Consider the following 27,584-nt stretch of genomic DNA (forward strand, 5'->3'; position numbering starts at 1 on the left):
TCAAACTTGCCCTCTCTCTGAAATTTAATGAAGATTTAAAACATTATGATAGATTTTGCTTACGCTAATTCTCAGGGAAATTTTTTCAAGAGTAAACTTTATAATATTTTAAAATATCATATTAAAGTTTCCTCAACTGCTAATTATATGTCACGGCCTAGACTATACTGGAAGCAAGTCCACATTTTTTCTGTATACGGTTTTCCCCAAAATAGTTTGAGACAGATCCTAACCTTTGGTTTTCTTCATGTTCTAAACCTACTAGGCACACACTACCCACCTGTCTGAGATAGAGAAAAAAACTTGAATACTGTCCAGCCTCAGGAAGGTATGAAAGAAATACGGTGATGCAAATTAATAAGACAGTAGAATCTTTTCCAACCTTCTTCAGTGACTAGGAATAAGCAAAAAGAGAAACACATTAACAGTCGGCCACACTAGAGTCACTGGCATTCCAGGACACGGGCTTCATTGTTTTGTTTTATTATGGTGGATTATAAAAGTTGAAGGGATTATAAAAGTAGGTCAACATTAACTCTATGGTTACAAGTCCTCTAATTTTAAAGTTTTATATTTGAAATATTATAGCTTAAAACCAAAACAAAAAAACCCCACAAATACTTGTTCATCTTTGTCAGCCATACTGGTTCACACCCTATAAACGGACGCTGACAAAACACTGCTTCAGAACCATTTACGAAATTCTCCTCTCTCTCCTTCATTCAAAGTACAATACTTTTAAATCCATAAACAGTTCAGGGTTTTTATAATATATAAATTTACTATATTCTTTAAGATGTTAATACTCAATTTTCCTGTAAAACTGGTCGACAAATAAATACGCTCCCACCATGTGGGTCAGTGACAACAAGAGTCTCTGACCAGTAACTTTTGAATGTTACAACTTTGTCTAAAAGTCTTTCTTACATTCCTTTTTACACAGAATTGTTGCTAAGATCAAAAGGTGTGTTGCTGGCTAAGTACTAGGGTGACCGTAAGTGTAACCTTCATATGACGCACAGCGGAACGGCTCCTGTCTGTGGAGACCTGCTGCACAGACACGTGACTGGCTCATTTCCGAACAGTCCCAGTACGCCCTGCGGCAGCCCTGGAGGCGCGCTCGGGCAGCAGAGACTCCTGCTTCACGGAGGAGCTGCCACACGTAACTGGATCACTATGTGACAAGAAGGGGGGAGGCCGGACGGAGCCCACAGGCCGCAGCGGGTCCGCTCTCCAGGCAGCCTCTTCTCCGTGTCCGCTATCACAGCACAAACACAATGAGCAGGGTCTCAGGCTGGGACCTGAGGGACCTTTTCAGAAAAGAATTTGATGAGTTATTTTCCTTTTTACGTATTTTTCCTAAAAAGTCAATTTGGATGATTAAAAACCGCAGTCAAATCTCTGGTTTTTTTCTGCACTTATTTTCTTCAAGAACAATTTGAAGTCAGATGAGGTAGGAAAGAGGCAGGACAGGGTTCTTCTTCTCCGCACTTTTTCTAGTTGTTAATAGGATCCTCCACAGCCCCCCAAAAGAAGCCAAAAATTTTTTTAAGAAGTTACAGAAAACAATCCGTTCAACCTGCACAATACAGGTTCAAAGCCTCTGGTCAAAGTGGATGTATATTAACAACCTAGAAAATAATTACTTTAGGCAGACCAAATCTATTCATCTTTTCTGAATTTAAGTGAATGAAAACGAACAATTCGAATGGCTACCTTCATTTTGTTTACAAAAAAAAAAGTGAAAACAACCATGCAGTAAGAAAAAACATCTTCCCTACATTCGGAGGGATTAAGCGGACATTTTTCCCTCTCTTTTCTTAGGGTACCTACCACATGCTTGACTTAAAAATAAGTTCTAGGGGCACCTGGGTGGCTCAGTCAGTGAAGTGTCTGACTCAGGAGATTGAGCGCCAAGTTGAGCTCCGTGCTGGGCATGGAACACACGAGACTGTATCTCTCATTTTCCTTTTGCCCATCCCTCTCTTCCTAATAAAAAAATTTTTAAAAGCAAAGAAATACAAATTCTACATATTCCTGGGTGCATAGACAACTTGAGTGCCTTACGGGAGATTCATTTTTTTTTTTTTTTTTTCCTATTTTTACTGGAGAAAGAAATGGATATTTACCGCAAACGGGTCAGCTTGTTTCCAAGAAATCTTAGCTCCCCAGGAAAGCGGTCTCATTTTCTCCGGCAGAGATTCTGGAACAGCCAGTAAGATGAAGCAGATGTCCAGAAGAGCCACCACTGTGGCCACCAGCACAACAAGGCTGTCTCCGTAACTGGCTGAAAGGTATGCTCCAATGGCCGGGCTGCTGACCAGACTGGCTGCAAAGGTGGCCGAGACCTGTGGAAAAGCACGCGCTCACCCCGAGTCCCACCTTCTACCGTATACACCTGCAGAAAGCACACACTCAGCCCCATCGCTCCCCTGTTCCCGCGTCTGACACAGGGTCCCACGGATGTACGTATGGCCATCCTTCCCTGGCTTTAAACAAAACAGAAGGAACATGTTGCACGAACGTTTTAAGAATGAGAGAGAGTCATTTCCTTTTAAGGACTTGTTCACAAACTATGAACTAACTGGAGATATCCTGAGAAGCTACGAGTAAAAAAATAATCTTAGATTATCAGAAATAAAAATTGAGAAAAACTTCTCCATAAGTAAAACATCCACGTTAGTCGTCTTTAATTGGAAGACAGGGATGTGGGGAGAAGGGCACGGAGAGGAAAACGTGTGCAGGGCTCGTACACCCCATAAATCCCTCAGGGCCGGTGCTGATCTCAGTCTAAAAACGTGCACTGTTTTACCATTTTATTGTTCGGTGACCATTTCATTAGCACAGAGAAGGGGACAAAAAATCCCTGATATTCTTAGAGAAAAAGGGTTTTAACAACAAAGAGATCTGTGGAGAGAGAGGCTGAAACTTTATGTAAACTGGAGATCCCTGAGCTGTTCGTTTCGGTCCCTGCCCGCCTCCATCCTACATCAGAAATCCCAGAACCGCCAGATCACATTCACACCTGAATCCACGTGGAGTCTCTTCATCACACGGTTTTCCTAATGCAGAGGCTTCCTCTATCCCGGAATGTACCCTGAATGCTCAGAAGCCTGAATGGACAGTCTCTAAATTATAACCAGACTGAGTACCAAAAATAGACGTATAAACTGGTTATCTAAACTTCTCAATGGATTTTAAAAAAAACCACTGAAGTCATTATGGTTAGAATTATGACACCTGGTTAGTCTATGACATTCTTCCTTCACCCATCACCCGCAAATGAATTTGAAAATACAATCTCTCTGAAATTAGTTTTATACTAAAAATACTACAGAAGCCAGAAGTCCAATAAAAACTGGGGGGGGGGGGACTGTCTGGGGGAGAAAAGGACGCTTCCAGAATTCCAACTTGGGGAGCAGGAATTGGTTCAACATTTACTTGGTTCAGTATTTACCAAGTACGCACTCTGTACCAGAAGAAGACAGAGCTCCTGCCCTGCAGGTTTTTCATATTATTTTGAGAAGAGGAGGGCTGTTACATAAGTACATTATAAATTGCAATGACATGCAGGCTGCTAAGAGAGCACTGCCACCGGGGCCTCCAGCGCTAACCACCTCATTTCTGCACAAAATAGGTCAATAAGTCAGTCATTTATTCGTAAGTTTTCATTTTCTTAGTCTTCACATTTTTGTATGTAAACCAAAAATTTGTACTCAATGTACAAACAATAATAGAAAAGTAACTTTTTTTTTTAAAAGATTTTATTTATTTGACAAAGATAGAGCACAAGTAGGCAGAACAGCAGGGAGCCCAATGCGGGGCTCAATCCCAGGACCCCGAGATCATGACCTGAGTAGAACTAAGCCACCCAGGTGCCTTAAGTTAAATAACATTTTATTTATTTATTAATACATTTTTTTCCCAGTGTTCCAAATTTCATTGTTTATGCACCACACCCAGTGCTCCATGCAATCCGTGCCCTCCTGAATACCCACCGCCAGGCTCTTTTTCCCACCCCCTTCCCTCCAAAACCCTCAACTTGTTTCTCAGTCTCCTCCTGATTTCCCCCAACTCACTTAAACTCTCCACCTCCCAGTGTTCTCTGTTATTCCTAAGTAACTCTTCCGTTCATATGATGAGCACGAATGGGAGCCATTTTCTAATCTCTCATCTTTCCGACCAAAATGTGCATACGGTTAGACTTACAGCTGCTTCATTTCAACTGAAACTGCTTTTGATAATCCCACAGCATTCCAAGTTTAAAGGATCTAACAATCACTTGAATTTAAAGAAGAAAACAAGAATTGTTTCATCATTTGTCAAAATGACGTTTTCCATCATAATTGTCTTCTAGCCAAATGGACACCTTCTAAAACAAAAATTTTTCACTAACTCAAGATTCGGTCATTACAAACAATGGAATTAAATTGATTATCCTAGGACAATGATTTAATATGTATGAACACACCTGATGCGTGAGTTTTGAATGGAAAATGACTGCATTCTACTAAGCTCCTCCTCAGAAAACGTGGGAAGGGCTCCAGCAGCTGCTTCCGGCGGACGGCGACGGACGCTCACCTATAAATGACGCGGACATCCCAGCCACCGTCACTTTCTAATTCATCGTTCCCTTCCGTGTGACGCACCCTGCAACACTGCTCTGAGAAAGTACCCTGTTTTCTAGTATTTCCATAATTTCGTTATTTGTAAACTGCTACAGAGAAAACCTCAAACTGGCAGAGGCAGAAATCTTAGTGAGAATCCTTCCTCGAAGCTTTCCAAACAGAGTTTAAGAAATGAGTTTAGGGGGCACCTGGATGGCTCAGTCGGGTAAGTGTCCGACTCCTGATTTCAGCTCAGGTCATGCTCTCAGGGTCCTTGCCCAGCACGGAGTCGGCTTCTCTCTCTCTCTCAAATAAAATAAATCTTAAAAAAAAAAAAAAAGAGCGTGGGACTTCAGGTTCGGTGTATCCGAATCCGAGCCGAAAGCCCCATAAAGGACCACAGCTGGCAGAGCAGGGCAGATGCGTCAGCACCGAGGCCAGGCCCGCAAGGCCTCCTGGCGCAGCCCTGACTTCACCGGCCCCTCGGGCCCCTCGGCGCCCCGGAGTCCCTCCTCCGGCCGCTCGCGGCCGCGCTGCGCCTCTGTCGTCTCCGCCCTGAGCGCAGCACCTGAGACATGAGCTGCTTCAAATTCGCGAACAGTCAAATGTAGAGAGATTTCATGGTGAGAAATAGTAAGAATTTAAAGTGAAACTCTCTATGTAATAATAGTAAGTATTCTGGGAGCCAATTTAATCACGTGGAATATGGAAATAAAAGGAAAAAAGCTGGTGGCCAGGTTCCAAGTGTCAGGAAGGGCCGAGAGCGGCGGCAGCGCCCCCCCCCCCCCCATCTCCTCAGGCTGTTCCTCCCGAGCAGCGGAGGCTCAGCACCTTCTGCAGGACTGAGCTTCTGGCTCCAGGACACGGCGAACTGCTATGCAAAACGCTGTATCTTTCTTCGAACTCCGAGCAGCTCTGTTCCGTCGTCCGCACAGGCGCCTCCATCCCCAACGGCCCTCACCGCCCTCACCCTCCGTGCGGCCCCGGAAAGCGGTTCACGGAACAACTCCTCGCCGCGGCCCTGAAAGAACCGCCGCTGTCGGGGCGCCTGGGTGGCTCAGTGGGTTAAGCCGCTGCCTTCGGCTCAGGTCATGATCTCAGGGTCCTGGGATCGAGTCCCGCATCGGGCTCTCTGCTCGGCAGGGAGCCTGCTTCTTCCTATCTCTCTGCCTGCTTGTCATCTCTCTCTGTCAAATAAATACATAAAATCTCTTAAAAAAAAAAAAAAAGAACCGCGCCGTCTTGGTGTAGTGGGAGCCGCATGGAGGGGCAAGGGGTACTTTACACGGTCGTGAACGGATCTAAAACCCCAGCCAGACTCGCCGGTCTTGTAGATAACTGGCAGTAAATCCTCCTGTATCCGTAAGGAACAGCAGCCTGCAAACTTTCTTTCTTTTTTTTTTAAGTTCTGTCATCTTAACACCTGACAACTTAGGGTACACATAATGGTTAGTCACTGGCCAACGTCCTGACTCCTATGACCAAGTCAGGGTTTGGGTTAAAAACAAACTGATGGGAAATGACTATCTCAATGGGTATTTCCCATCATGTAGAAAAGCTGCACAAACATGGTGAATGAGGCTTCTGGCCCTTTCTCAACTCTGCTGTTCCGAGCCACCCTGCGACCCTCCACCTTTTTGGAAGGCTCCGAGCAGCCTGTCCCTCTGCGCTCTTGCACGGCCTTCTGGAGACGGCGGCCCGAGCCCTCTCAGGATGCGGCAGGAGGGGCCTTCCGGGTGGGAGGGGAAGGCCGGGGAGAGCCGGCAGAAGCAGGCGGACGGGGGACGGGACGCAGTGCTGACGAAGGCTTTAAACTAACGTCTGAAGTCAGCAGAGTGAGGGCTGCTGCGGTGTGTTATGGAACAGCAGTGACGGGCCTCTGTACAACTATGCCTCCTCACCGTCTTCCGGGAAGTTGGATTCGGGAGAAAGAGAAAGGCTTGGGAAAAGAGAGAAGCAACCCGGGTTTCTGGCCTTCAGTCCTCCTACAATTTGCTCAGGAACCCAGGCAGATTTTGCTTCTTCCACCTTTTCTCACCGTAAACACTTCCCAACACAGGAAGCCGAGAGAAGAGGCGGAGAAGGCGCCACCCCCGCTACACCGCTCTGCGCACAGACTGTTCTGGGCGAAGGCAATGGAAGACCCAGCAGGCTCGGGGAAGGTTTCCTGAGATCAGATGAGATCGGGCCAGATCAGGGGGTTATGGCCTCAGGGCAAGCTTTTTGGCTTCTCTTTCAGAGCCTGAAAGAATTTAGATAGGGGGCCAACCTTCCTAGATAACTGCCCGAGATAACTTTTTATATCAGAAAGGTTTATTTGCATGGCATGGCAAACATTTATTTACCAAACATTTGCTCTTCTCCTCTTCCTGGGAACGGTTGTCTTTCCCTCTGAAGCCCCAGGCCCCACCCCCCTTTCTCCTCAGCGCAGGATGGCACACCAGCTCCAACCGCCCTACTGCCCTTGGGTCTCTCAGGTCTTTGTGGAGCTCTGTACAAAATTAAACGTTTCCCCCCTGGTAATCTGTTTGATGTCAATTTAATTATGACTAGGGTAGCCAACGAACCTAGAAGAGAAGAAGGGAAAATGCCACCTCTCAACAACTGCCACGTGCCTCAGCAAGTTCACGCCCGGACACACACCCACAGAAGCTCACAGGGCATCTCCCTCCCGGCCCCCAGCCACTCTAGTCCTGACACTCTGACCTCAAGGGCTTCAGCCTGTCCTCTTGTACACGTGTGTCTTCCCCTGCAGAACCATAAAGCCATAATCCCACCTCAGAAAATTAGAAATGATTCTCTAATACTCAACTATCCAAAAACAAGGTCTCCTACAACTCGTGTCACGCACTCAACAATCATGTGCCGAATAAATTCCTTTCTCTACAGTACCATCTGCCAAAGAAGCATCGAAGACACACAACCAGCAATGCAGTTAACAGTGGATTAGCAGGGCTGAAGTGCAGCATCTCTCCGACCCCAACGAGCTTCGCAGGGACTTATGTGCTTAGCACCTGTTTATTATTTATATTTCCTCAAGAGATAAGCTAAAATAAACAAATCAAATCAACTTCTGAAATAATTTTGCAGCTGACAACTCACACATTCCTGCCAAATTTCCCACCCTAAAGCCAGAGCATATATTACTAGTAATTTCCATCTTGCTATTTTAAACTTCATAAATCTCCTTTTAAAACTTCAATTGCTTTAGATTTTCTCTTATGTAAATCAGTATTTGTAGCTTATTTTAAATCTTACTTTCCAATACATTTTTAAATAGGATGCTAATTACTTCTCTGGTTAAAAAACATAAACTGTACTCTTACCCATCCATAAGCAGTACTTCGCTCGTGTTCTTGAGTGACATCAGCTACATAGGCAAATATCACAGAGAATGTGACCGAGAAGACTCCAGACACAGAAATCATCGCAAAGTACCACCTATAAAAAGATTATTTTAATGACCAGGAGAAAGGTAGTGTGCATACATTTTTATAATCAGAACCAAAGTATCATGTAAAGATTATAAACCAAAAAATAAATTTAAAAACAAATACATGTATATGTATATTTAAAGATACAAAGGACAACTAATAAAATGGTAAGATGGGGAAGAAGCAGAAACACACCAAGTCTGTAACTGCTTAGAGGGAGTCAGCACACGCAGCTGAGAAAAATGAAAGAGTACGGGGATATGGTTTTAAAGGCAGCCAATAAAAGAGAGAGAAAAACTTAAATTTTCCTGGCTTTAGCTAAGAAAAAGACACATACAGCAAATAACTTAAAAGAGCTACTACACAGGGGCGCCTGGGTGGCTCTGCTGGTCAAGTGTCTGCCTTCGGCTCAGGTCATGATTTCCGGGTCCTGGGACCAGCCTCATGCGGGGCCCCCTGGCCAGCGGGGAGTAACACTCTCTTCTCCTTCTGCCCCCCCCACCCCGCTCTTGCACACACATGCGCATGCTCGCTCTGTCTCAGAATCTTAAAAATAAGTAAAAGAGCTACATAAAAGCAGAAATCATAATATTAATGCATTTAAGACTAAAATTTTATTCACAGGCACAGATGCTTTAAAAGAAATCTAGTTAAGATACGACGAAACGGGAGCCTGGGTGGCTCAGTGGGTTAAGCCGCTGCCTTCGGCTCAGGTCATGATCTCAGGGTCCTGGGATCGAGTCCCGCATCGGGCTCTCTGCTCAGCAGGGAGCCTGCTTCCTCCTCTCTCTCTGCCTGCCTCTCTGCCTGCTTGTAATCTCTCTCTGTCAAATAAATAAATAAATCTTTAAAAAAAAAAAAGATACGACGAAACAAGGGACGCCTGAGTGGCTCAGTGGGTTAAGCCTCTGCCTTCAGATCAGGTCATGATCTCAGGGTCCTGGGATCAAGTCCCACATCAGGCTCTCTGCTTGGAAGCAGGGAGCCTGCTTTCCCCTCTGTCTCTCTGCCTGCCTCTCTGCCTACTTGTCATCCCTCTCTCTCTCTGTCAAAAAAAAAAAAGATACGACGAAACAAAATTCCACAGAACAAAATGTAGGGTTTATCCTGAGACACAGGATATTTCAGTATTAGAAAATCTAATAATTATTATTAGAAATATATTATTAGAAAATAATATAAGGGGATCGGGAAAAAAGGGCAGGGGAGTAGGGGACTCTATTTCAATCAGTCCCCTGAATTTAGCTGGGTATCTACCAAACCATTCTGAACACTCACAAATCAGCCTGAGATGTAAGAATATATATCTGGATCTCCACAAACAGAATATCTCCAACAATCTCAAGGTATGAGGTGAGGAGCTGTGATGCTGCGCAGATACTGGAAGATAAGCAGAAGGGAGAGGAAGCCGCCATACGCTGGTGCCGGGAAGGTGATAGAACACAGGAGCACAAGAGCGCCCCGTGCGGGGAACCAGGTACAGACTGGTGGACCTGTGGTGGCCAGGAAGAGACTTTAGTGCAGGCCCCAAGCAGGATCCAGGAGCTACAGGTGTGCGTGCGAAACTGGGGGTGGCTTGTGGTTTTAGAAGCACAAAGGGCAGAGACATGCCCGGCCCTGGCTCTCACCACTGGGAGTTTTGCTGTGGGGTGCAGACTGTGGAGGACTGGGGAGGCTGTGGGTTTTAGCAGTGCAGACAGAAATGGAGACAGTGTGGCCTGGAGAGCTCAGTGAAGAGCAGACTGCGATTTCTCTGTCTTGAGACAGAGGTTTGGATGTGGTCACTACTGTTCTGACTCTTGAAGAAACGCGGAAAGCCGCCTGGGAAAGCAGCCATGGAACAAAAGCCCACCAAAACCAGTTTTCACTGAGCCCACACCCCGCAGCCCAACAGGAGCATGGCAGCTCTGCCCCAGCAGGGTTGCCTGAGTAACAGCCGCAGCAGGCCCATCCCTAGAAGACAGGCTGGAACAAGAGGCTGACAACCCTAAGGTCCCTATAAAACAGGTGCATCTTGCTTGGGTCGTGCTTAATACTTCGGACTCTGTACATTCCCTCAACCACCCCCCACAACAGAAGGACTAAGTGGAGGAACCCCCAACAAAGGAAAGAATCAGAGATCGTGGCCTCTGCCACAGACCTAATGGATATGGATATAACCAAGATGTCAGAAACTGACATCAGAGCAACAATTATGAAGTTGATATTTAGGTTTGAGAAAAATATTAGCAAAGACATAGAATCTCTAAGAGCAGAAATGAGATCTAATTAGGCCAAACATGAAAATAATATGAATGAAATGCAGTCTACACTGGGTACTCTGACTGCCAGGGTAAACGAGGCAGAAGAATGAACTATCTTTTGAAGCAGTGATCAAAAACCTCCCAAAAAACAAGAGTCTAGGGCCTGATGGATTCCCAGGAAAATTCTACCAAATATTTAAAGAAGAAATAATACTTATTCTCTTGAAGCTGTTTCAAAAAACAGAAACAGGAGGAAAACTTCCAAACTAATTCATGAGCCCAGCATTACCCTGACCCCCAAACCAGGCAAAGACCCCATCAAAAAGGAGAATTACAGACCAAGATGAACATGGATGCCAAAATACTCAACAAGATCCTAGCCCGCAGGATCCAAATGTATATTAAAAGGATTATCCGGGGCGCCTGGGTGACTAAGTGGGTTAAAGCCTCTGCCTTCGGCTCAGGTCATTATCCCAGGGTCCTGGGATCGAGCCCCATATCAGGCTCTCTGCTCAGCAGGGAGCCTGCTTCCCTGCCTACTTGTGATCTCTGTCTGTCATATAAAATAAATAAAATCTTTAAAAAAAAAGGGGGGGGGGATTATCCATCACAGCCAGGTGTGATTTATTCCTGGGCTGCAAGGGTGGTTCAACATTCACAAATCAATCAATATGACACACTAGTAAGAGAAGAGACAACAATCATATGGTCCTCTCAATTGATGCAGAAAAAGCATATGACAAATTACAGCATCCCTTTAAAAAAAAAAAATTACAGCATCCTTTCCTGATTAAAAGTCTTCAGAGTATATAGATAGAGGGAACATTCCTCAAATTCATAAAAAACATCTATGAAAAGCCCAAAGCGAGTATCATTCTCAATGGGGAAAAGTTCCCCTAAGATCAGGAACATGACAAGGGTGCCCATGCTCACCACTTTCCTTCAATATAGTACTAGAAGTCCTAGCAACAACAATCAGACAACAAAAGAAATAAAAGGTATTCAAATTGGCAAAGTAGTAGTCAAACTCTCATAGCAGATGACATGATACTTTATGTGGAAAACCCAAAAGACTCCATGCCCCAATTACTAGAACTCATATAGCAATACAGTAATGTGGCAGGATACAAAATCAGGGCACAGAAATCAGTTGCTTTTCTATACACTGATAATATAACTGTAGATTCAGAAATTTAGAGAATCGATTCCATTTATAACAGCACCAAAACCCCTAAGATACTTTGGAATAAACCTAACCAAAGAGGCAAAGGATCTATACTCAAGGAACTACAGAACACTTATGAAAGAAACTGAAGAAGACACAAAAAGATGGAAAAACATTCCATGCTCATGGACTGGAAGAATAAACATTGTTAAAACGTCTGTGTTGCCCAAAGCAATCTTTCAACCCCTATCAAAATAACATTGGCATTTTTCAAAGAGCTAGAACCAGAAAAGACCCCAAATCACCAAGGAAATACTGAAAAAGAGAAACAAGCTGGGGCATCAGGTTGCCTGATTTCAAGCTACATTACAAAGCTGTGATCACTAAGACAGCACGGCACTGGCACAAAAACAGACACACAGATCAATGGAACAGAAGAGAGCCCAGATATAGACCCTCAACTCTATGGTCAACTCATCTTTGATAAAGCAGGAAAAATATCCCATGGAGAAAAAGACGGTCTCTTCAATAAATGGTGCTGGGAAAACTGGACAGCTATATCAGAAGAATGAAACCGGACCATCCTCTTACACCATACACAAAGATAAGTTCAAAATGAATGAGAGACCTCAATGCGAGACAGGAATCCATCAAAATCCTAGAGAATAACATAGGCAGTAACCTCTTCGACATCGGCCACAGCAACTTCTTTTTTCTTTTTTTTTTAAAGATTTTATTTATTTATTTGACAGACAGAGATCACAAGCAGGCAGAGAGGCAGGCAGAGAGAGAGAGAGAGAGAGAGAGAGAGAGAGAGAGAAGCAGGCTTCCTGCGGAGCAGGGAGCCCGATGCGGGGCTCGATCCCAGGACCCTGAGATCATGACCTGAGCCAAAGGCAGCAGCCCAAACCACTGAGCCACCCAGGCGCCCCGGCCACAGCAACTTCTTGCAAGATATGTCTCTGAAGGCATGGGAAACATAAGTGAAAATGAACTTTTGGGACTTCATCAAGATAGAAGTCTTTTGCACAGCAAAGGAAAGAGTCAACAAAACAAAGAGGCAACCTACGGAATGGGAGAGGATATTTGCAAATGATACTACAGATAAAGGGCTGATATCCAAGATCTATAAAGAACTTTCCAAACACCCAAAAACCAAATTTTCAAGTTAAGAAATGGGCATAAGACATGAACAAACAGACACTTCTCCAAAGATGACATACAAATGGCTTACGGACACATTAAAAATGTTCTGTATCATGAGCCATCAGGGAAATTCAAGTCAAAACCACAATGAGATACCACCTTACACCAGTTAGAATGGCTAAAATTAACAAGGTAGGAAACAACAGACGTTGGTGAGGATGTGGAGAAAGGGGAACCCTCCTACACTGTTGGTGGGAATGCAAGCTGGTGCAGCCACTTTGGAAAAACAGTAGAGGGGTGCCTGGGTGGCTCAGTGGGTTAAAGCCTCTGCTTTCGGCTCAGGATCCCAGGGTCCTGGGATCGAGCCCCGAGTCGGGCTCTTTGCTCAGCAGGGAGCCTGCTTTCCTTCCTCTCTCTCTGCCTGCCTCTCTGCCTACCTGTGACCTCTGTCTGTCAAATAAATTTAAAAATAATAATAATAATGTTTTTAATAAAACAATTAAAGAAAGAACGAAAGAAAGAAAAACAGTAGAGGTTCCTCAAGAAGTTAAATAAAAAACAGAGCTGCCCTATGACCTAGCCACTGCACTACGAGGTATTTACCCCAAATATACAGATGTAGTGAAAAAAAGGGCACATACACCCAATGTTCACAGCAGCAATGTTACAACAGCCAAACTGTGGAAGGAGCTGAGATGCCCTTCAGCAGACGAATGGATAAAGATGTGGTGTGTATATACAGTGGACTACCACACGGCCATCAGAAAGGGTGAACACCTACCTCTAAATCAACATGGATGGAACTGGAGGGGATTCTGCTGAGTGAAGTAAGTCAAGCAGAGAAAAATAATTATCATACAGTTTCATTTATATGTGGAACATAAGGAATAGCACAGAGCACATTAGGAATAGGAAGGGAAAAATGAAGTGGGGGAAATCGGAGGGGGAGACAAGCCATGAGAGACTACGGACTCCGGGAAACTTAGGGTTTCAGAGGGGAGTGGGATGGGGATGGATTAGCCTCGTGATGGGTATTAAGGGCACGTATTGCAATGAGCACTGGGTGTTATACGCAAACAATGAATCATGGAACACTGCATCAAGGACTAATGACTAATGATGACCAACTAAGCATGGTGACTAACTTAGCATAATAAAAATTAAAAAAAAAATCTATTAATATAATTGTTCATAGTAATATTTTTCAATGCACTGAACACTCAAATGATGAAACATTACAGTATTTGCTTTATATACATGAGATGTTAAGTCCATTATCACTTTTATTTAGCATTATTCATTAATCAATATAAGCAAAAGCAACAGTATGAAAATGAGAAGGGAAGAGGCAAAATCAGTGGAAAATCTAACAAAAAAATATTTTAAGATATTGAGAGGACATTAAAAAAAGCCCTCATTTATTGGAAAAGCATGACTTGTTCTCGGAAAGACTCAATAATTATTTAATAAAAATTCATCATCTCGCAGAAAATGAAAGGACCCACTAAACCAACATATTTATAATGTAACAAATACTGATATAAAATTATCATATGATCAAATAAGGACATTTTCACATGATCCAAAAAGGAAATATTAATGCATTAACACACACACACAACTTTTCTTTTCTTTTTTTTTTTTTAAAGATTTTATTTATTTATTTGACAGACAGAGATCACAAGCAGGCAGACGGGCAGGCAGAGAGAGGGAGAGGAGGAAGCAGGCTCCCTGCTGAGCAGAGAGTCCGATGCAGGACTCGATCCCAGGACCCTGAGATCATGACCTGAGCCGAAGGCAGCGGCTTAACCCACTGAGCCACCCAGGCGCCCCACAACTTTTCATTTTAAGGTGTGTTCTTCACACCTTAGGACAAGCAGCTCAGCAACAGAAATTTTGGCCAAATACCATATTCTGAAACCAAGAAAAACAACTAAGGTACAGCTCAGGTGCAAATTCCAAACCATCTTTGGTATTTAGTTATATGTTAAGTATTCTCTCCCTATTTATCAAGAAAAAATAAGATCAAATTCACATTATGATTTAGAACAGTCTCTTGGTCTCACTACCGTGTACTCAAGTGACTCGTGTCTACTGATGTAAACTTTTTTCATTGGTGCCCTAGAGAGCAGTGAGATGACAACACGTTTGCAGTCAGCTGAGCCAAAGGGGTGACTACAGGGACTATCAGCCCCTCCCCGGACCCAATCCTTTAACTGACCTGATGGCAACAACCGCTGCTCTTAGAGACTTTTTTTTTTTTTTAGGATTTTTATTTATTTATTTGACAGAGAGAGATCACAAGTAGGCAGAGAGGCAGGCAGAGAGAGAGGAGGAAGCAGGCTCCCTGCTGAGCAGAGAGAGTCCGATGCAGGACTCGATCCCAGGACCCTGGGATCATGACCCGAGCCGAAGGCAGAGGCTTGAACCCACTGAGCCACCCAGGCGCCCCCCTTAGCGACATCTTTAAATATCTTAGAGTCCAAATTGGCTTTCAGTATTACCAAAGAAATCAAATATAAATACAAGTATCAACTGCTTTGAAATGGTTAAGAAATGCTTTGCAGACGTATTATTCACATGTGACCCAAAACAAAGCCACTCACCAAGGGCTGATCCTCATCAGTGGAATTGGGAAGCAGGTGAAGAACACGGTGCCGAGGAGAAAGGGTTTCCTGCCCCACACATCAGACAGAGCGCCTATGAGGGGGGCACTCAGAAAAGACAGCAGGCCCTGGATAGGAAAGCAGAAACAAAGGTCAAATTTACAATGTGGTCCCCTAATCACTTGTAATTCTTACTTTCTGAATGCTCCAATTTATTTCACTGGCCCCAAAACAGATTAATTTGATACATTAAATATAAAGTGTCATTTAAAAACATTCTAATGAAGTAAGTCAAGCAGAGAAAGACAATTATAATATGTTTAGACATATGTGGAACATAAGGAATAGCACGGAGGACTACTGGGGAAGGAATGGAAAACTGAAGGGGGAGAAATCAGAAAGCGAGAGGAACTATGAGAAACTATGGGCTCTGGGAAACAGCGGAGGGTTTCAGAGGGGAGAAAGGAGAGGGATGGGGTAGCTGGGTGATGGGTATTAAGGAGCGCGCACACTGTGACGGCACTGGGTGTTGTACGCAATTCATGAATCACTGACCACTACATCAAAAACTGATGATGTACTACACAGTGGATAACTGAACAATGAAAAACCCTACATCATTACAAGTCAGCCCATTACCATGGGCTAACTGCCCAGAGCCGTCAATTTACCATTACAATTTCACTTGTTTATTGCCCAAATGAAAACAGGACTGGAAATGAAAAAAAAAAAAAAAAACCATCCTAACGAATCTCTAAGCAAGCTGTTAGAAAATGGAAAATGGCGGGGTGGGGCTTATTTTTCTGGAGAAGCAGTGATATGAACTATGTACACGTACAGATGGCCCATGAGATGAACACACACCAAGCATGCAGAAAGAGGCCAGAAACTTAATTATATGCATAGCTCCAAATCCTGTGCTGCAGTGAGGACACTTTCTTGCCTACTTGGCCCCGACCCTGACCCTCCCTACAGGATGTGCTCCCCTTATGAGCTGCAAATCTCTGTTAGGATCCCTTCTTTAAACTCTGGTCTTGGGTGGTCTTGGGGCACCTGGGGGAGCTCAGTCACTTAAGCGTCTGACGGTTGGTTTCAGCTCGGGTCATGTCGGGTCATGAGACTGGGCCCTGCGTCGGGCTCTGAACTCGGTGCAGGGACTGCTTAGTCTCTCCTTCTTCCCTCTCTGCTCCTCCCCCTCATTCATACTTGCTCTAAAATAATGATAAAAAATCTTTAAAATCCTGCCATAGCCTCCACTGTGCCCAGTTTAAAATTTTTCAGCGGGTACTTATGGGTGAAATAATGAGTTCCTGAACTTAGCTTTTACCAAAAAAAAAAAAAATAAATAAATAAGTAGGGGAAAACTGAGACAGAGGAGACAAGAGTAGGAAAATGTTAATAAATAATGAAACTGGGTGGTAAGTACATGGGTGTTCATTATACTTCCTGCTTCTGTGTATCTGAAATTGCTCAGCATTGCATACACACAGTACCCTCCAAAATCCGGCACCCAATGCACATTCTGTGCTTTGGCTATATGTAGTACTTCTTAGTTTTCTGATATGCCATTTTCCTTTGTGCCAACGGGACTTCGCTGTGTCTGCATACACTTCCCACACTTGAGACTTCACACAATGTTTTAAAATATGCCATTTTTAAACAAAAAAATGAGAAGGCGGGATGGCTGGGTGCCTCAGTCCCTTAAGCGTCTGCCTTTGGCTCAGGTCATGATCTCAGGGTCCTGGGACTGGGTCCCGCATCAGGCTCCTTGTTCAGTGGGGAGCCTGCTTCCCCCCCTGTCTGCCACTCCCCTGCTTGTGCTCTCTCTCTCTCTTTGAAAAGTAAATAAATAAAATCTTTTAAAAAGGCCAAACATTAAATAAATATTTAAAGTAACATAGTTTTTACAGAAAAAGAAAATGCTGTCTTCCAGATTATGGATTTTAAATGGTAATTCATCCATTAAAAATATTATTTTAATCAAATTCTTAGTAACAGGAATAGATACTGAAAACATCTTCTGGGACAACCTAGAAGATTTTTTTTTAGAGACTTTTTAAAGATTTTATTTATTTATTTGAGAGAGCATGAGAGGGGAGGTCAGAGGAGAAGCAGACTCCCCGTGGAGCTGGGAGTCCAATGCGGGACTCCATCCCGGGACTCCAGGATCAGAACCTGAGCTGAAGGAAGTTGCTTAACCAACTGAGGCACCCAGGCACCAGACCACCTTTTTAATTAAGATTCTAACATACAATCTCATGCAGCTGACCCCTGAAGAACACAGTTTGGGGCACCAACACCCTCTACATCATGTAGTCAAAAATCCACATATGGGGGCACCTGGGTGGCTCAGTCGTTAGGTGTCTGCCTTTGCCTCGGGTCATGATCCCAGGGTCCTAGGATCAGGCCCCACGTCGGGCTCCCTGCTCAGCGGGGGAGGAGTCTGCTTCTCCCTCTTCCTCTGCTTGTGTACTCTCTCAAATAAATAAAATCTTTAAAAGAAAAAATCCACACATAATTTTTGACTTCCCCAAAATTAAACTGTTGACCAGAAGCTTTATCAATAATGTAAACAGTTGATTAATGGTATTTTGTATATTATTTGTATATTTTATGTATTACATACTGTATTGTTAAAGTAAGCTAATGAAAAGAAAATGTTAGGAAGATCGTAACCAAAAATACATGAGAGCCAAAAGAAAAACAGTCTGCAAGTGAACCCATGCGATTCAAACCTGGGCTGTTCAAGGTCAACTGTACTTGGCTCGTTGGAAAACATGAATTTCTAAAAATCACTTTTCCTACGCCAGAGTGATGTCTTTACTACCCGACCTGGCCCCAGATGCTATCAGGCCACATTGTGAGAGCAACAGACTGAGGGTATTTGTATCCTGACAGAATCTACAAATGAGAACAAAATGTTTAAAAAGTAACACCAGACAGACCTCAGACCCCTTTTCTTGATCAGAAATACCGCTGATTCTCATTACCTACAGCGGTTATGTTTTATAAGGTTGCGAGAAACACTGAACTAGAGAACGTGGAGCCACTGTTCCTTAGCTTCCTGTAAGGCTCTGGTCACCTAATTCCATTAACTGATCAATACACAACCATGATTTATGTGTGTTTCTCTTTTAAAGACACTATCCTTAATATATATTGTTGACCGCTGAACACTGAACTCTAAATCAACAGCACCATGACTCATGCCTTGAATGAGGCTCATCTGATAGTATATTCTCTGTAAGGCACATCACAACCTCCCATGCTTAAAGATACTAGTCAGCACTGCTGCCCTACCCTTGGGTACATTTTAAATAGCCAAATCACCAACAAAAGACACGAAGATGCAAAAAACGTGGCACTAAATGGACCACAAGGACACAGGTACAGAGTAAAACCTCAAACAAACAGAAATTCGAACTCAGCTAGAAATGAGGGGCTGGTACCTGACCCTCCCCCTCACCCAGGGGGATATGAATGACCACGGAATCACTGTGCTGATCTGGGGTCACAGATAAACTCACTGAGTAGGTGGATTTGCAAACATAAAATCCAAACATAATGAGGATCAGTGAGTACTATGCTGTCCCAGCCCAACCAGTACGAGATGCAACACGGTGTGTAGGAGTCTGGGTGCAGATGGCAAAATTCACCAACGGCTCACACAGTCGCTACAGTTAGTTAACTTCCCAGCAGACGTGGGTGTGTACAGTGGCATAATTAATTGGCCAGTATTTTTTCTTTTTCTTTTTTTTTAAGATTTTATTTTAACTGGGACGCCTGGGTGGCTCAGGGGGTTAAAGCCTCTGCCTTCAGCTCGGGTCATGATCTCAGGGTCCTGGGATTGAGCCCCATATCAGGCTCTCTGCTCAGTGGGGAGCCTGCTTCCTCCTCTCTCTCTGCCTGCCTCTCTGCCTACTTGTGATCTCTGTCAAATAAATAAAATAAAGATTTTATTTTACTTACGTGACAGAGGGAAGGGGGGGGTACATGCTGGAGAAGCAGCAGAGGGAGGGAGAAGCAGGCTCCTCTCTGAGCAGGACCCCAGGAGCTTGACCCGAGCCAAAGACAGACACTTAACCAACGTAAGCCACTCAGGTGCCTTGGCCAGTATTTCTGACACGACTTTTCAGCTCTAATTAGAGTTTATCGTTCAATTAAATGCAATTACCCAAGTAACATTTTTTTTTCCAAGTAACATTTTAAAGCATACATAGAATGACAAATAAAACTTACCTGAAGCAAACACACATGAATTTTACACTTCATATAGCCATCATAAAAGTTTTAAGCATACGTTTTCCTTAACATATGCAGTTGGCAAATATTTGACTGAAACAGTTGGGTCAGTATTTTTAAACCTAAGAATGTTTTTGTTTTCTTTCAAATAGCATAATTAACTTTTCAAATGAATGTGAGGGAGCAATGGCTTCACAGTATAGAGTACAAAGTCATTTAACTACTTCTGAAAATTTTCACTTTTTCCTTGAAAAGGTTCACATACTATGACAAATTTTCGGTATTCTTTAATAAGCTATTAGGAACTTGCAACATGTAGACGTGTTACCCCCAAATTAGATTTGTTCATTTTCTAGATTCTAGATCAATTTTAGATTTGTTCAATTTCTCATTTCTTAAAAGATCAGAGAAAATCATACACCAATGGAACTGTGTTTTTATTTGTGTAACTGACTAGAACAAATATTTTCACGCAAAAACAGTATTAACAAGGGTTACCTCTGACTTAGGGCCCACTGAGACCCCGCGCAGTACAGAGCTTCCCTTCAGAGGGTACGCGTCAATCAATGCAAGAGGGCAAATGAGAAATGTGACACATAAAGTGATTTTAATTCAATTAAACTTTGGAAAAGTGAAACTGCAAAGCTGGAGAAGGGTCAACAGTTGGTGCCAGAGCCTTCAAGGAAATAATGATACGGGCAGGAAGGCTAGGGCATGTTGTTTTGTTCTGAGGTAAAGGAGCAAAGTAGGAAAGAGTAACTAAAAGAAAGAAGAAATAAAAAGCAGATGAAAGTGAAATTGTTTTAATTAAAATATAAGTTGACTTTTCCTACTTAGAAGTAGTAGGTCCCTCCCTACTTCAAAGGAAACCTCAGTGTATGTTCTAAAGTAGTAACAGTAACAGCTAGGATCCACAAATGCCAGACTCTTCCACACCTTCCACACACGTGTCCTGACGCTGTGACTTGGCGCTATCAGGGTAAGCAGCTAGCCCGAGGCTCGTAAGCAGCAGAGGCAGGTTTCCGCTCAGATGTGAGGTGGCTCCAGAACCCGAGTCCCAAACCATAAGTCCACAATTCAAACCAATTCTTAATCTGTTAACATTTCAGGGTCTCCAACCTAAAGCACACGTCTTTCCCACTTGTGGGTACTCTTATGTTTATTTTATTTATTTTATTTTACAGATTTATTTATTTGGGGGGTTGGGGGGAGAAAGCACACAAACAGGAAGGACAGAGGATCCCAGGCAGACTCTATGCTGAGTGTGGAGGCTGATGCAGGGCTCTGTCCCCCAACTATGAGATCATGACCTGAGCTGAAACCAAGAGCAGAATGCTTCACTGACTGTGCCACCCGGGCAACCCACACCTAATTTATTAAATGGATGAATTAGCAGTCTACCATGAAAAGACTGTACTTAAAACATGAAGTCATTTCTCAAGTAGGTTGTCTGACAATTGTATTTGCAGATAATAAAAAGGATAATCTTTAAATTTTTGTCCAAATTAAGAATTATTCCGTGTGTGTGTGTGTGTGTGTATGTATGCATGTATCTAGGGAAACCAATCTGTACCTACTAACATCAAAGAGTAGCGTGAGGGAACTTCAAAGATATCTTGTTATGGACTCTTTAATTCTTAAAAACATCAACCAAGAGGCGCCTGCGTAACTCCGTCAGTTAAGCGGCTCAGGTAGTGATCTCAGGGCTGTAAGATGGAGCCCCGCAGCAGGGAGTCTGCTTGAGATTCTCTCTCTCTCCCTTTGCCTCTACCCTCACTTGTGCGCACTCCCTCTCTCAAATAAATAAACTTAAAAAAAAAAAATCAAAAGTTTCCGTGTTTACTTATGCTAAGCTACTATTGCTGATTTAATTCATTTAAATAGCAGAATGAGACAGATGAGCAGCAGCTCCGGGCACTGCAGAAACTTGGCATATTAAATATCCCTGGAAGAGCACCCTGGCAGAGGCTCTACCTGCCATTTCCTTAATCAAAGTTGATGGTCAAGTCTAGACTGAGAAGCAGCACATCTGCATGTGAACCCCTGGGGCCACCCCATTAGCTGGCCTGCTGGGTCTTCTACTTTTTCGCCTTTCCCCAGCCTTCACTGTGATGTCGGAGCTAGACCAGATCATCACTTCCTGCTTTAGCACCACCCTCTTCATACTGATCACTCTAGGCATAAACCAACCCTGGACACATGGCCTGCTGAGTCTGGGACACCGATATGTGTACTTTTGTCATAAATATAAAACATAGCTGCTGAAGAAAAAAAGTTTCAACAAGTTACAAGGCAGACGTCAGGTCATCAGACCAATTGGTTTTAATGATGAAAATGATTCCGTCCACCCGCTGCTATCAACCAGCAGTCATAACGAGACTTCACCTGCCAAGTCACACCTGGCTCTCAGTCTGGTATAACATTTTTTTTAAATCTTTTTTTTTTTTTTAAGATTTTATTTATTTATTTGACAGAGAGAGATCACAAGTAGACAGAGAGGCAGGCAGAGGGAGAGAGGGAAGCAGGCTCCCTGCTGAGCAGAGAGCCCGATGGCGGGACTCGATCCCAGGACCCTGAGATCACGACCTGAGCCGAAGGCAGTGGCTCAACCCACTGAGCCACCCAGGCGCCCTGGTGTAACATTTCTGACAAAGTGTAGCTACAACTACTGTGATGCTGTCACCTTGGCTAGGCTATAGCACCCAGTTGTTTCATCAAGTGTAGTGTGGGGGTTCCTGTGAAGGTTATTTTGTTGCCGTTGGTTTTAAAGTAAAGGGTATCACCCTCAACAATATGGGGAGAGGCTCGTCCAATTAGCTGATGGCCTTAACAGCAAAAGCTGAGGTTTCCAGGAGAAGAATGAGTTCTGCCTTAGGACTGACTATAGGATCAACTCTTACCTGAGTTCAGCCTGCCCGACAAATTTCAGACTTGCTAACCCCAAATCATCCGAGTCCATTTCTTAAAATAATTCTTTTAATGTATGTTATTAATCTCTTAATAACTAATGAAAAGAAAAAAAATTGCTAATATTTATTTAGACTGTAATTTCAAACCTTAGGAAATAAGTGTTTTATTTCCTTATAAAAAAACTTAACAAGAGTCATGTGAACAGTGCTTGCTGTCCTACTAAGCCATATAACATGTGATGTGCAGTCAGTATTTTCCGTGCATTGGCAAACTGTCAGATGCCTTTCTAAATTTGAATCAGCTTGCAACGTTTTGTCCTTTATGTTCTCAGTGTTATGAAATACCATCTCTGAGAGTTCCTTCAGTGTGAAGCATTTTGCTGACATCACTTCCCGGGGACATCTTCATCACACTGTTCTCCTGTATGCTGCTGAGTTTATCTTAATAAGTTCCTTGGGATTTACACCCAACCAGTCTATTTCTTCTAGGACTCTGCAGAGGTTCTACACGTATCTCACTTCTAGCATTATCAGTAACTACTCCACTGCACTTCCACTCTTATTGGCCAGTTCCTTTTCAATGATCTGTTTTTGTAAAGTGTTATAGGGGTTTATCACTGGAGCCAAGGAGGCAACACAGCGGCATGCTTTGCTCTCTGTGCAAGAACTAAGAGATGCACAGTGACCAGTCACCAACATTCTGAAGTGCCACGAATGGTTACCGATGATGGTGTTTCACCTGTGATTTATGCAGTGTTCTGCGGACTGAGGAGCTAGCAGCAGTTCGTACTCTATGCTATTACTCACAGTTAACAGACCACAGTGAGGGAGATTTGAGCTGTACTGTTGCAGGGATTGGTATTTTTTAACTGAACTTGAATAACTGAAATCTGTGCATACCAGAATGTGCAAAAAGAGGGCTGCCTATATTTCGTATGATTTTTTAATGTCATAGAGAAATTATTATGCTATATAATTAGTGACGGCTGATACAAAAACAAAGATAAATTGTTAGTCTCTGTGTAAGCTGGATCTTGACTATTTAAAAATGTGTAGAAAAAGACTAGAAAGAAATATTAAGTCAACAATATTTACTGAACATGTGTCATTTACCAAGAACTGTTCTAGGTGCTGAGGACAGTAGTAAGCAAAGCAGACAAAAATTCATGCCTTCAAGAAGGTTCTAGTCTAAAGAGAAAGGTTGAGAAGGACATACAGTAACAACATAAAGCAAAATATACAGCATGTCAGAGGTGAAATTACAGTGCTTTTGAAGAAAAAGCAGAGAAGAGGGACTAAAGTGATGACAACAGGTTACATTATTCAACACAATAGTCAGTAAAGGCTTTTACTAAAAAATGACATCTGGGTGAAAAGCTCAGGTTTACAGAGTGAGGTCAGTATGTGGGGGGAAAGCAATCAAGCAGAAAAAAACAGAACGTGCAAAGCCCTCAGGCAAGCACAGGCTAAGGAAGCTTTGCTTAGAGAAAGGTCACCAGGAGTGCGGAAGAGAACAAGGATGATGACAGAGGAGACACCTGAGTGCGGTGGGACTGGTAAAGACCGCAGCTGGCTTGTATCTTCTCAGGATCTCTACTGAAAGGAGACCAGAGCATGTTTTCACTATAGATCTATTTTGGAGGCACAACACAGAATCTACTGATGGAATGGTTTGGGGAAGAAAAGGGAGTCAACGCTGACTCCAGGGATTTTGGTCTGAGTGAGAATGGCATGACCAATAATCGAAATGAGGAAGACTTGGGAGCAGGTCCGGCTAAAGGGGAAGATCAGGAACTCAGTTTCAGCCTGGTGACCCTGAGATGCTTATCAGCCAAGAAAAAAGAGGTGTCAATAAGGCAACTGGCTATGTAAGTCTAAGGTCTAGGGAAATATTTGAGAGGCTGAAAGTGGTGAGTCTGATAATGTCATCCAGGAAGTGAGTGTAGAGATAGAAGAAATTGTTGTCCAAGGCTTAAGTCACCCATAGAACTAGCCAGAGAGAGGGTTAGGAAAGCTGTCAATTAAAACGATCAAGTTACCATATGATCCAGCATTTCTAGTACTCCTCGGTGTATTTCAAGGGTTAAGTGAAAACATAGGGTCACAATGGGCTCAATGGGGAGTCAGCTGGAGATTATCTCTCTCTCTCCCTCTGCCCCTCCCCCTGCTCATGCTCCTTAAAGTAAATAAATCTTTAAAAAAATAAAAATGCCATTATTGTAAGCACTCTCAAATTCTTTTTGAAAATAGGAAAAGAATAAATGTCATTCATTACAAATAATACTGCTCAAAGCTGCAAATTCAATAAATAATTAGGGTATGGGACACCTGGGTGGCTCAGTTGGTTAAGCAGCTGCCTTTGGCTCAGGTCATGATCCCAGTGTCCCAGGATCGAGTCCCACATCGGGCTCCTTGCTCAGCGGGGGGCCTGCTTCTCCCTCTGACTCTGCCTGCCTGTGCTCGCTTTCTTGCCCTCCCTCTCTCTCTGACAAATAAATAAATAAATAAAATCTTTTTTTTTTTTTAAATAAATAAATAAATAAATAAATAATAGGGTATAATTTGAAGTGTGCTCCTCAGCTCACAGATCAATGCCATCTAAGCTGAGAGGAACACATTAGACACTATTCCTGTATACTAATCATACTGTAAAGTGGGACTGGAACATAACATTCTATTTTAATCTCTGATTTATAAACTTTTCTAATAAATGTCACATTAAACAATGAATTAATAATTACATGGTCAAGAACTCAGCTTTGATTAAAACACAAACAAGCTCTGACAAAAGACTACTACATGGCTGATGAAATCTTGATGCTGCCTTCTTCCTCAATATCAAAGTCAATCTCAAAAGTAGAAAAGAACATGATAGGCAGGGAATTAAAAGCCTCACATAAACTCTTTATAAACTGCTGTGTACATGTTAATATAACTGAAGTACTGCTTTTACCAGTAAACCATTCTATGCCTTATGGACTTGGGTTGTATTTCATTATGACATTGATAATCCAAGTAAAAGTTTAGATTAAGGTCTCAAGAACAAATAGTGATTATTTCCCCACCTCGCATTCAAACATCCAGAGTTAAACTACTAAGGATTCCTGCCTTTGGTTCTTTGTGAACCACACAAAAACTGTTCTTACCTTTACACCTTGAATGAGACCATTCATAAGGAATGTATGTTGAGGAAATGTTTCATGTAGAACCTACAAAAAGCAAACACACATCAAGAAAAATTCGACAACAAATTAAAAGGTAATATTTTTGCCTCTGTTAATATTAGGTTAGGTAAATAAGATGAACCCTGGAATGAAAGCACTTTAAGTATCAGTGAACTATGGAAAATACCCAAAAGTATGAAAACATAAAAAACAATGAGGCAGAAATCTAAATAAGGCAAGAACCTACACAGGAGAACTCAGGTGTTTTTCTTACAAAAGCATCTGCAGCAAACATAAATTGTTAATTGGCTACACCTTTCACTACTAACAATTTTAAGCAGGTACCACAAAAGGTTATATAAGCTCAATATATGAACCTGCAGCCCAGGTTCATGTGACCTAGGTAGTCTAGGAAACCCCAAGCCTTCAATTTGGATCATAGTGATTCCGAACTTGTAGCACATCTGGATATCTAACAGAAAAAATTTAAAATCAATCCTCAAAAGGCATCATCTAGGCTTCAAATCAACCACACATATATGTTTTTCAAATACAATGACCAGGGCATTTAAAAAAAAAAAAAGGTAATGAGATACAAAAGGAAATATGATACCATGAGCAACAAACAGCAAAAAAGAATATGTATATAATAGAAACAGACTCTCAACAGCTTTACATTCTGGAATTACTTAACAGAAATAAGGTAAAATGAATTTGCTTAGGGCACCTAGGCAGCTCAGTTGGTTAAGCATCTGACTTTTGGCTCAGTTCATGATCTCGGGGCTTGGGATCAAGCCCTACGTCATCCTTCTCATTTAGCAAGTCATCTGCCTGCCCCTCTTCTTTTACCCCTCCCCCCACTGGTATGTGCATGCTCGCTCTCTCAAATAAATAAAATCTTTAAAAAAATATATATACTATATATATATATATATTTTTTTTTTACTATGTTCCAAGATATAGAATATAAGCTTGAAATTTTTGAACTAGAAGCTGTAAGAAAGCACACAGCTTTTAAAAAGAACAGAAAGAAATTCCAAAACAGAAAAAAAACATATTGACTCAAGTTAGGAACTCACTCAATGGATATGTTTAACAAGATTAGACGTGACTGAGAATTACTGAACCCAAAAGTAGGTCAAAAGAAACTATCCTGGGATGCCTGGGTGGCTCAGTCGCTTATGCCACTGCCTTTGGCTCAGGTCATGATCCCAGGGACCTGGGATCGAGTCCCACATTGGGCTCTTTGCTTGGCGGGGAGCCTGCTTCTCTCCCTGCCTCTGTCTGCTTGTGCGCTTGTGTCGCGCACACGCGCTTGCTCTCTCTCTCTCTCTTTATCTGACAAATAAATAAAAATCTTAAAAAAAGAAAAGAAAAGAAACTATCCAAAATGCAGCATGGAGAGACAAAAAGACAAAAAATAAAAGAGAAAGTAAAAGGCACAGAGGATCCTATAAGAAAATATGACACAATTTCAATTAAACTTGTCTTGTAATGAAAATGAGGCAGACACATTTCAGGAGCCAATGGCAGAGAACGAACTAAACCAATGATGGATATCAGGGCAGAGATGAAAGCAGCATAATAAATTCTAAGCAATATAAAAAGAAATCCAAACTCACAATCAGAAAGCCAAAAACAACAACAACAACAACAATAACAAATCCTAAATGCAGCAAGAGATACAGACTGCCTTCAATTGAGCTCCAGTTAAAATGTCTTCATAACAGTAACAATGGAGCCCAGAAAAGCATGCTATCCTATCATCAACATAACAGGGAAAAGACAAATCCTAACCTACAATTCTATACCTGGCTAAAATGTACTTTGAGCACAATTTTTAACCTAGCAAAACTTACAGCAGTACGTCTACTAACTTATGGACTCCACCTAATGAGATATAAAATAATGTACTTCCAGAAGAAGGAAAATAATACAGATGTAAGATGAGATGCAACATAAAATAAACAGCAAAGAAAATGGTGAATATAAACAAACAGTGATGCACACAACAAAATGATGTGTCCTGTAGGTTTTATTTTTCATTGTGTATTAGAAGACTTAATGA

The 27,584-nt window shown here is 42.5% G+C and overlaps 1 protein-coding gene across 4 annotated transcripts in view; it reads right to left on the reverse strand.

Moving 5' to 3' along the window:
• MFSD14B (major facilitator superfamily domain containing 14B) overlaps nt 1–27,584 on the reverse strand; it is a 77,969-nt gene that overhangs the window by 10,053 nt on the left and 40,332 nt on the right. Inside the window, exons 3-7 of one of the 4 annotated variants that reach the window (XM_082694309.1) lie at nt 25,499–25,561; nt 15,202–15,329; nt 7,934–8,048; nt 2,130–2,348; nt 281–394 (exon numbers count right to left, since the gene is read on the reverse strand). In XM_082694309.1, the coding sequence (XP_082550435.1) occupies nt 281–394; nt 2,130–2,348; nt 7,934–8,048; nt 15,202–15,329; nt 25,499–25,561 (639 nt within the window). The remainder of the gene's footprint in view (nt 1–280; nt 395–2,129; nt 2,349–7,933; nt 8,049–15,201; nt 15,330–25,498; nt 25,562–27,584) is intronic. The other 3 variants (XM_082694311.1, XM_082694310.1, XM_082694312.1) reach the window with 3 other exon arrangements.

This window comes from Mustela nivalis, assembly GCF_964662115.1.
Source record: "Mustela nivalis genome assembly, chromosome: 13".
NCBI classification, from domain to species: Eukaryota; Metazoa; Chordata; class Mammalia; order Carnivora; family Mustelidae; genus Mustela; species Mustela nivalis.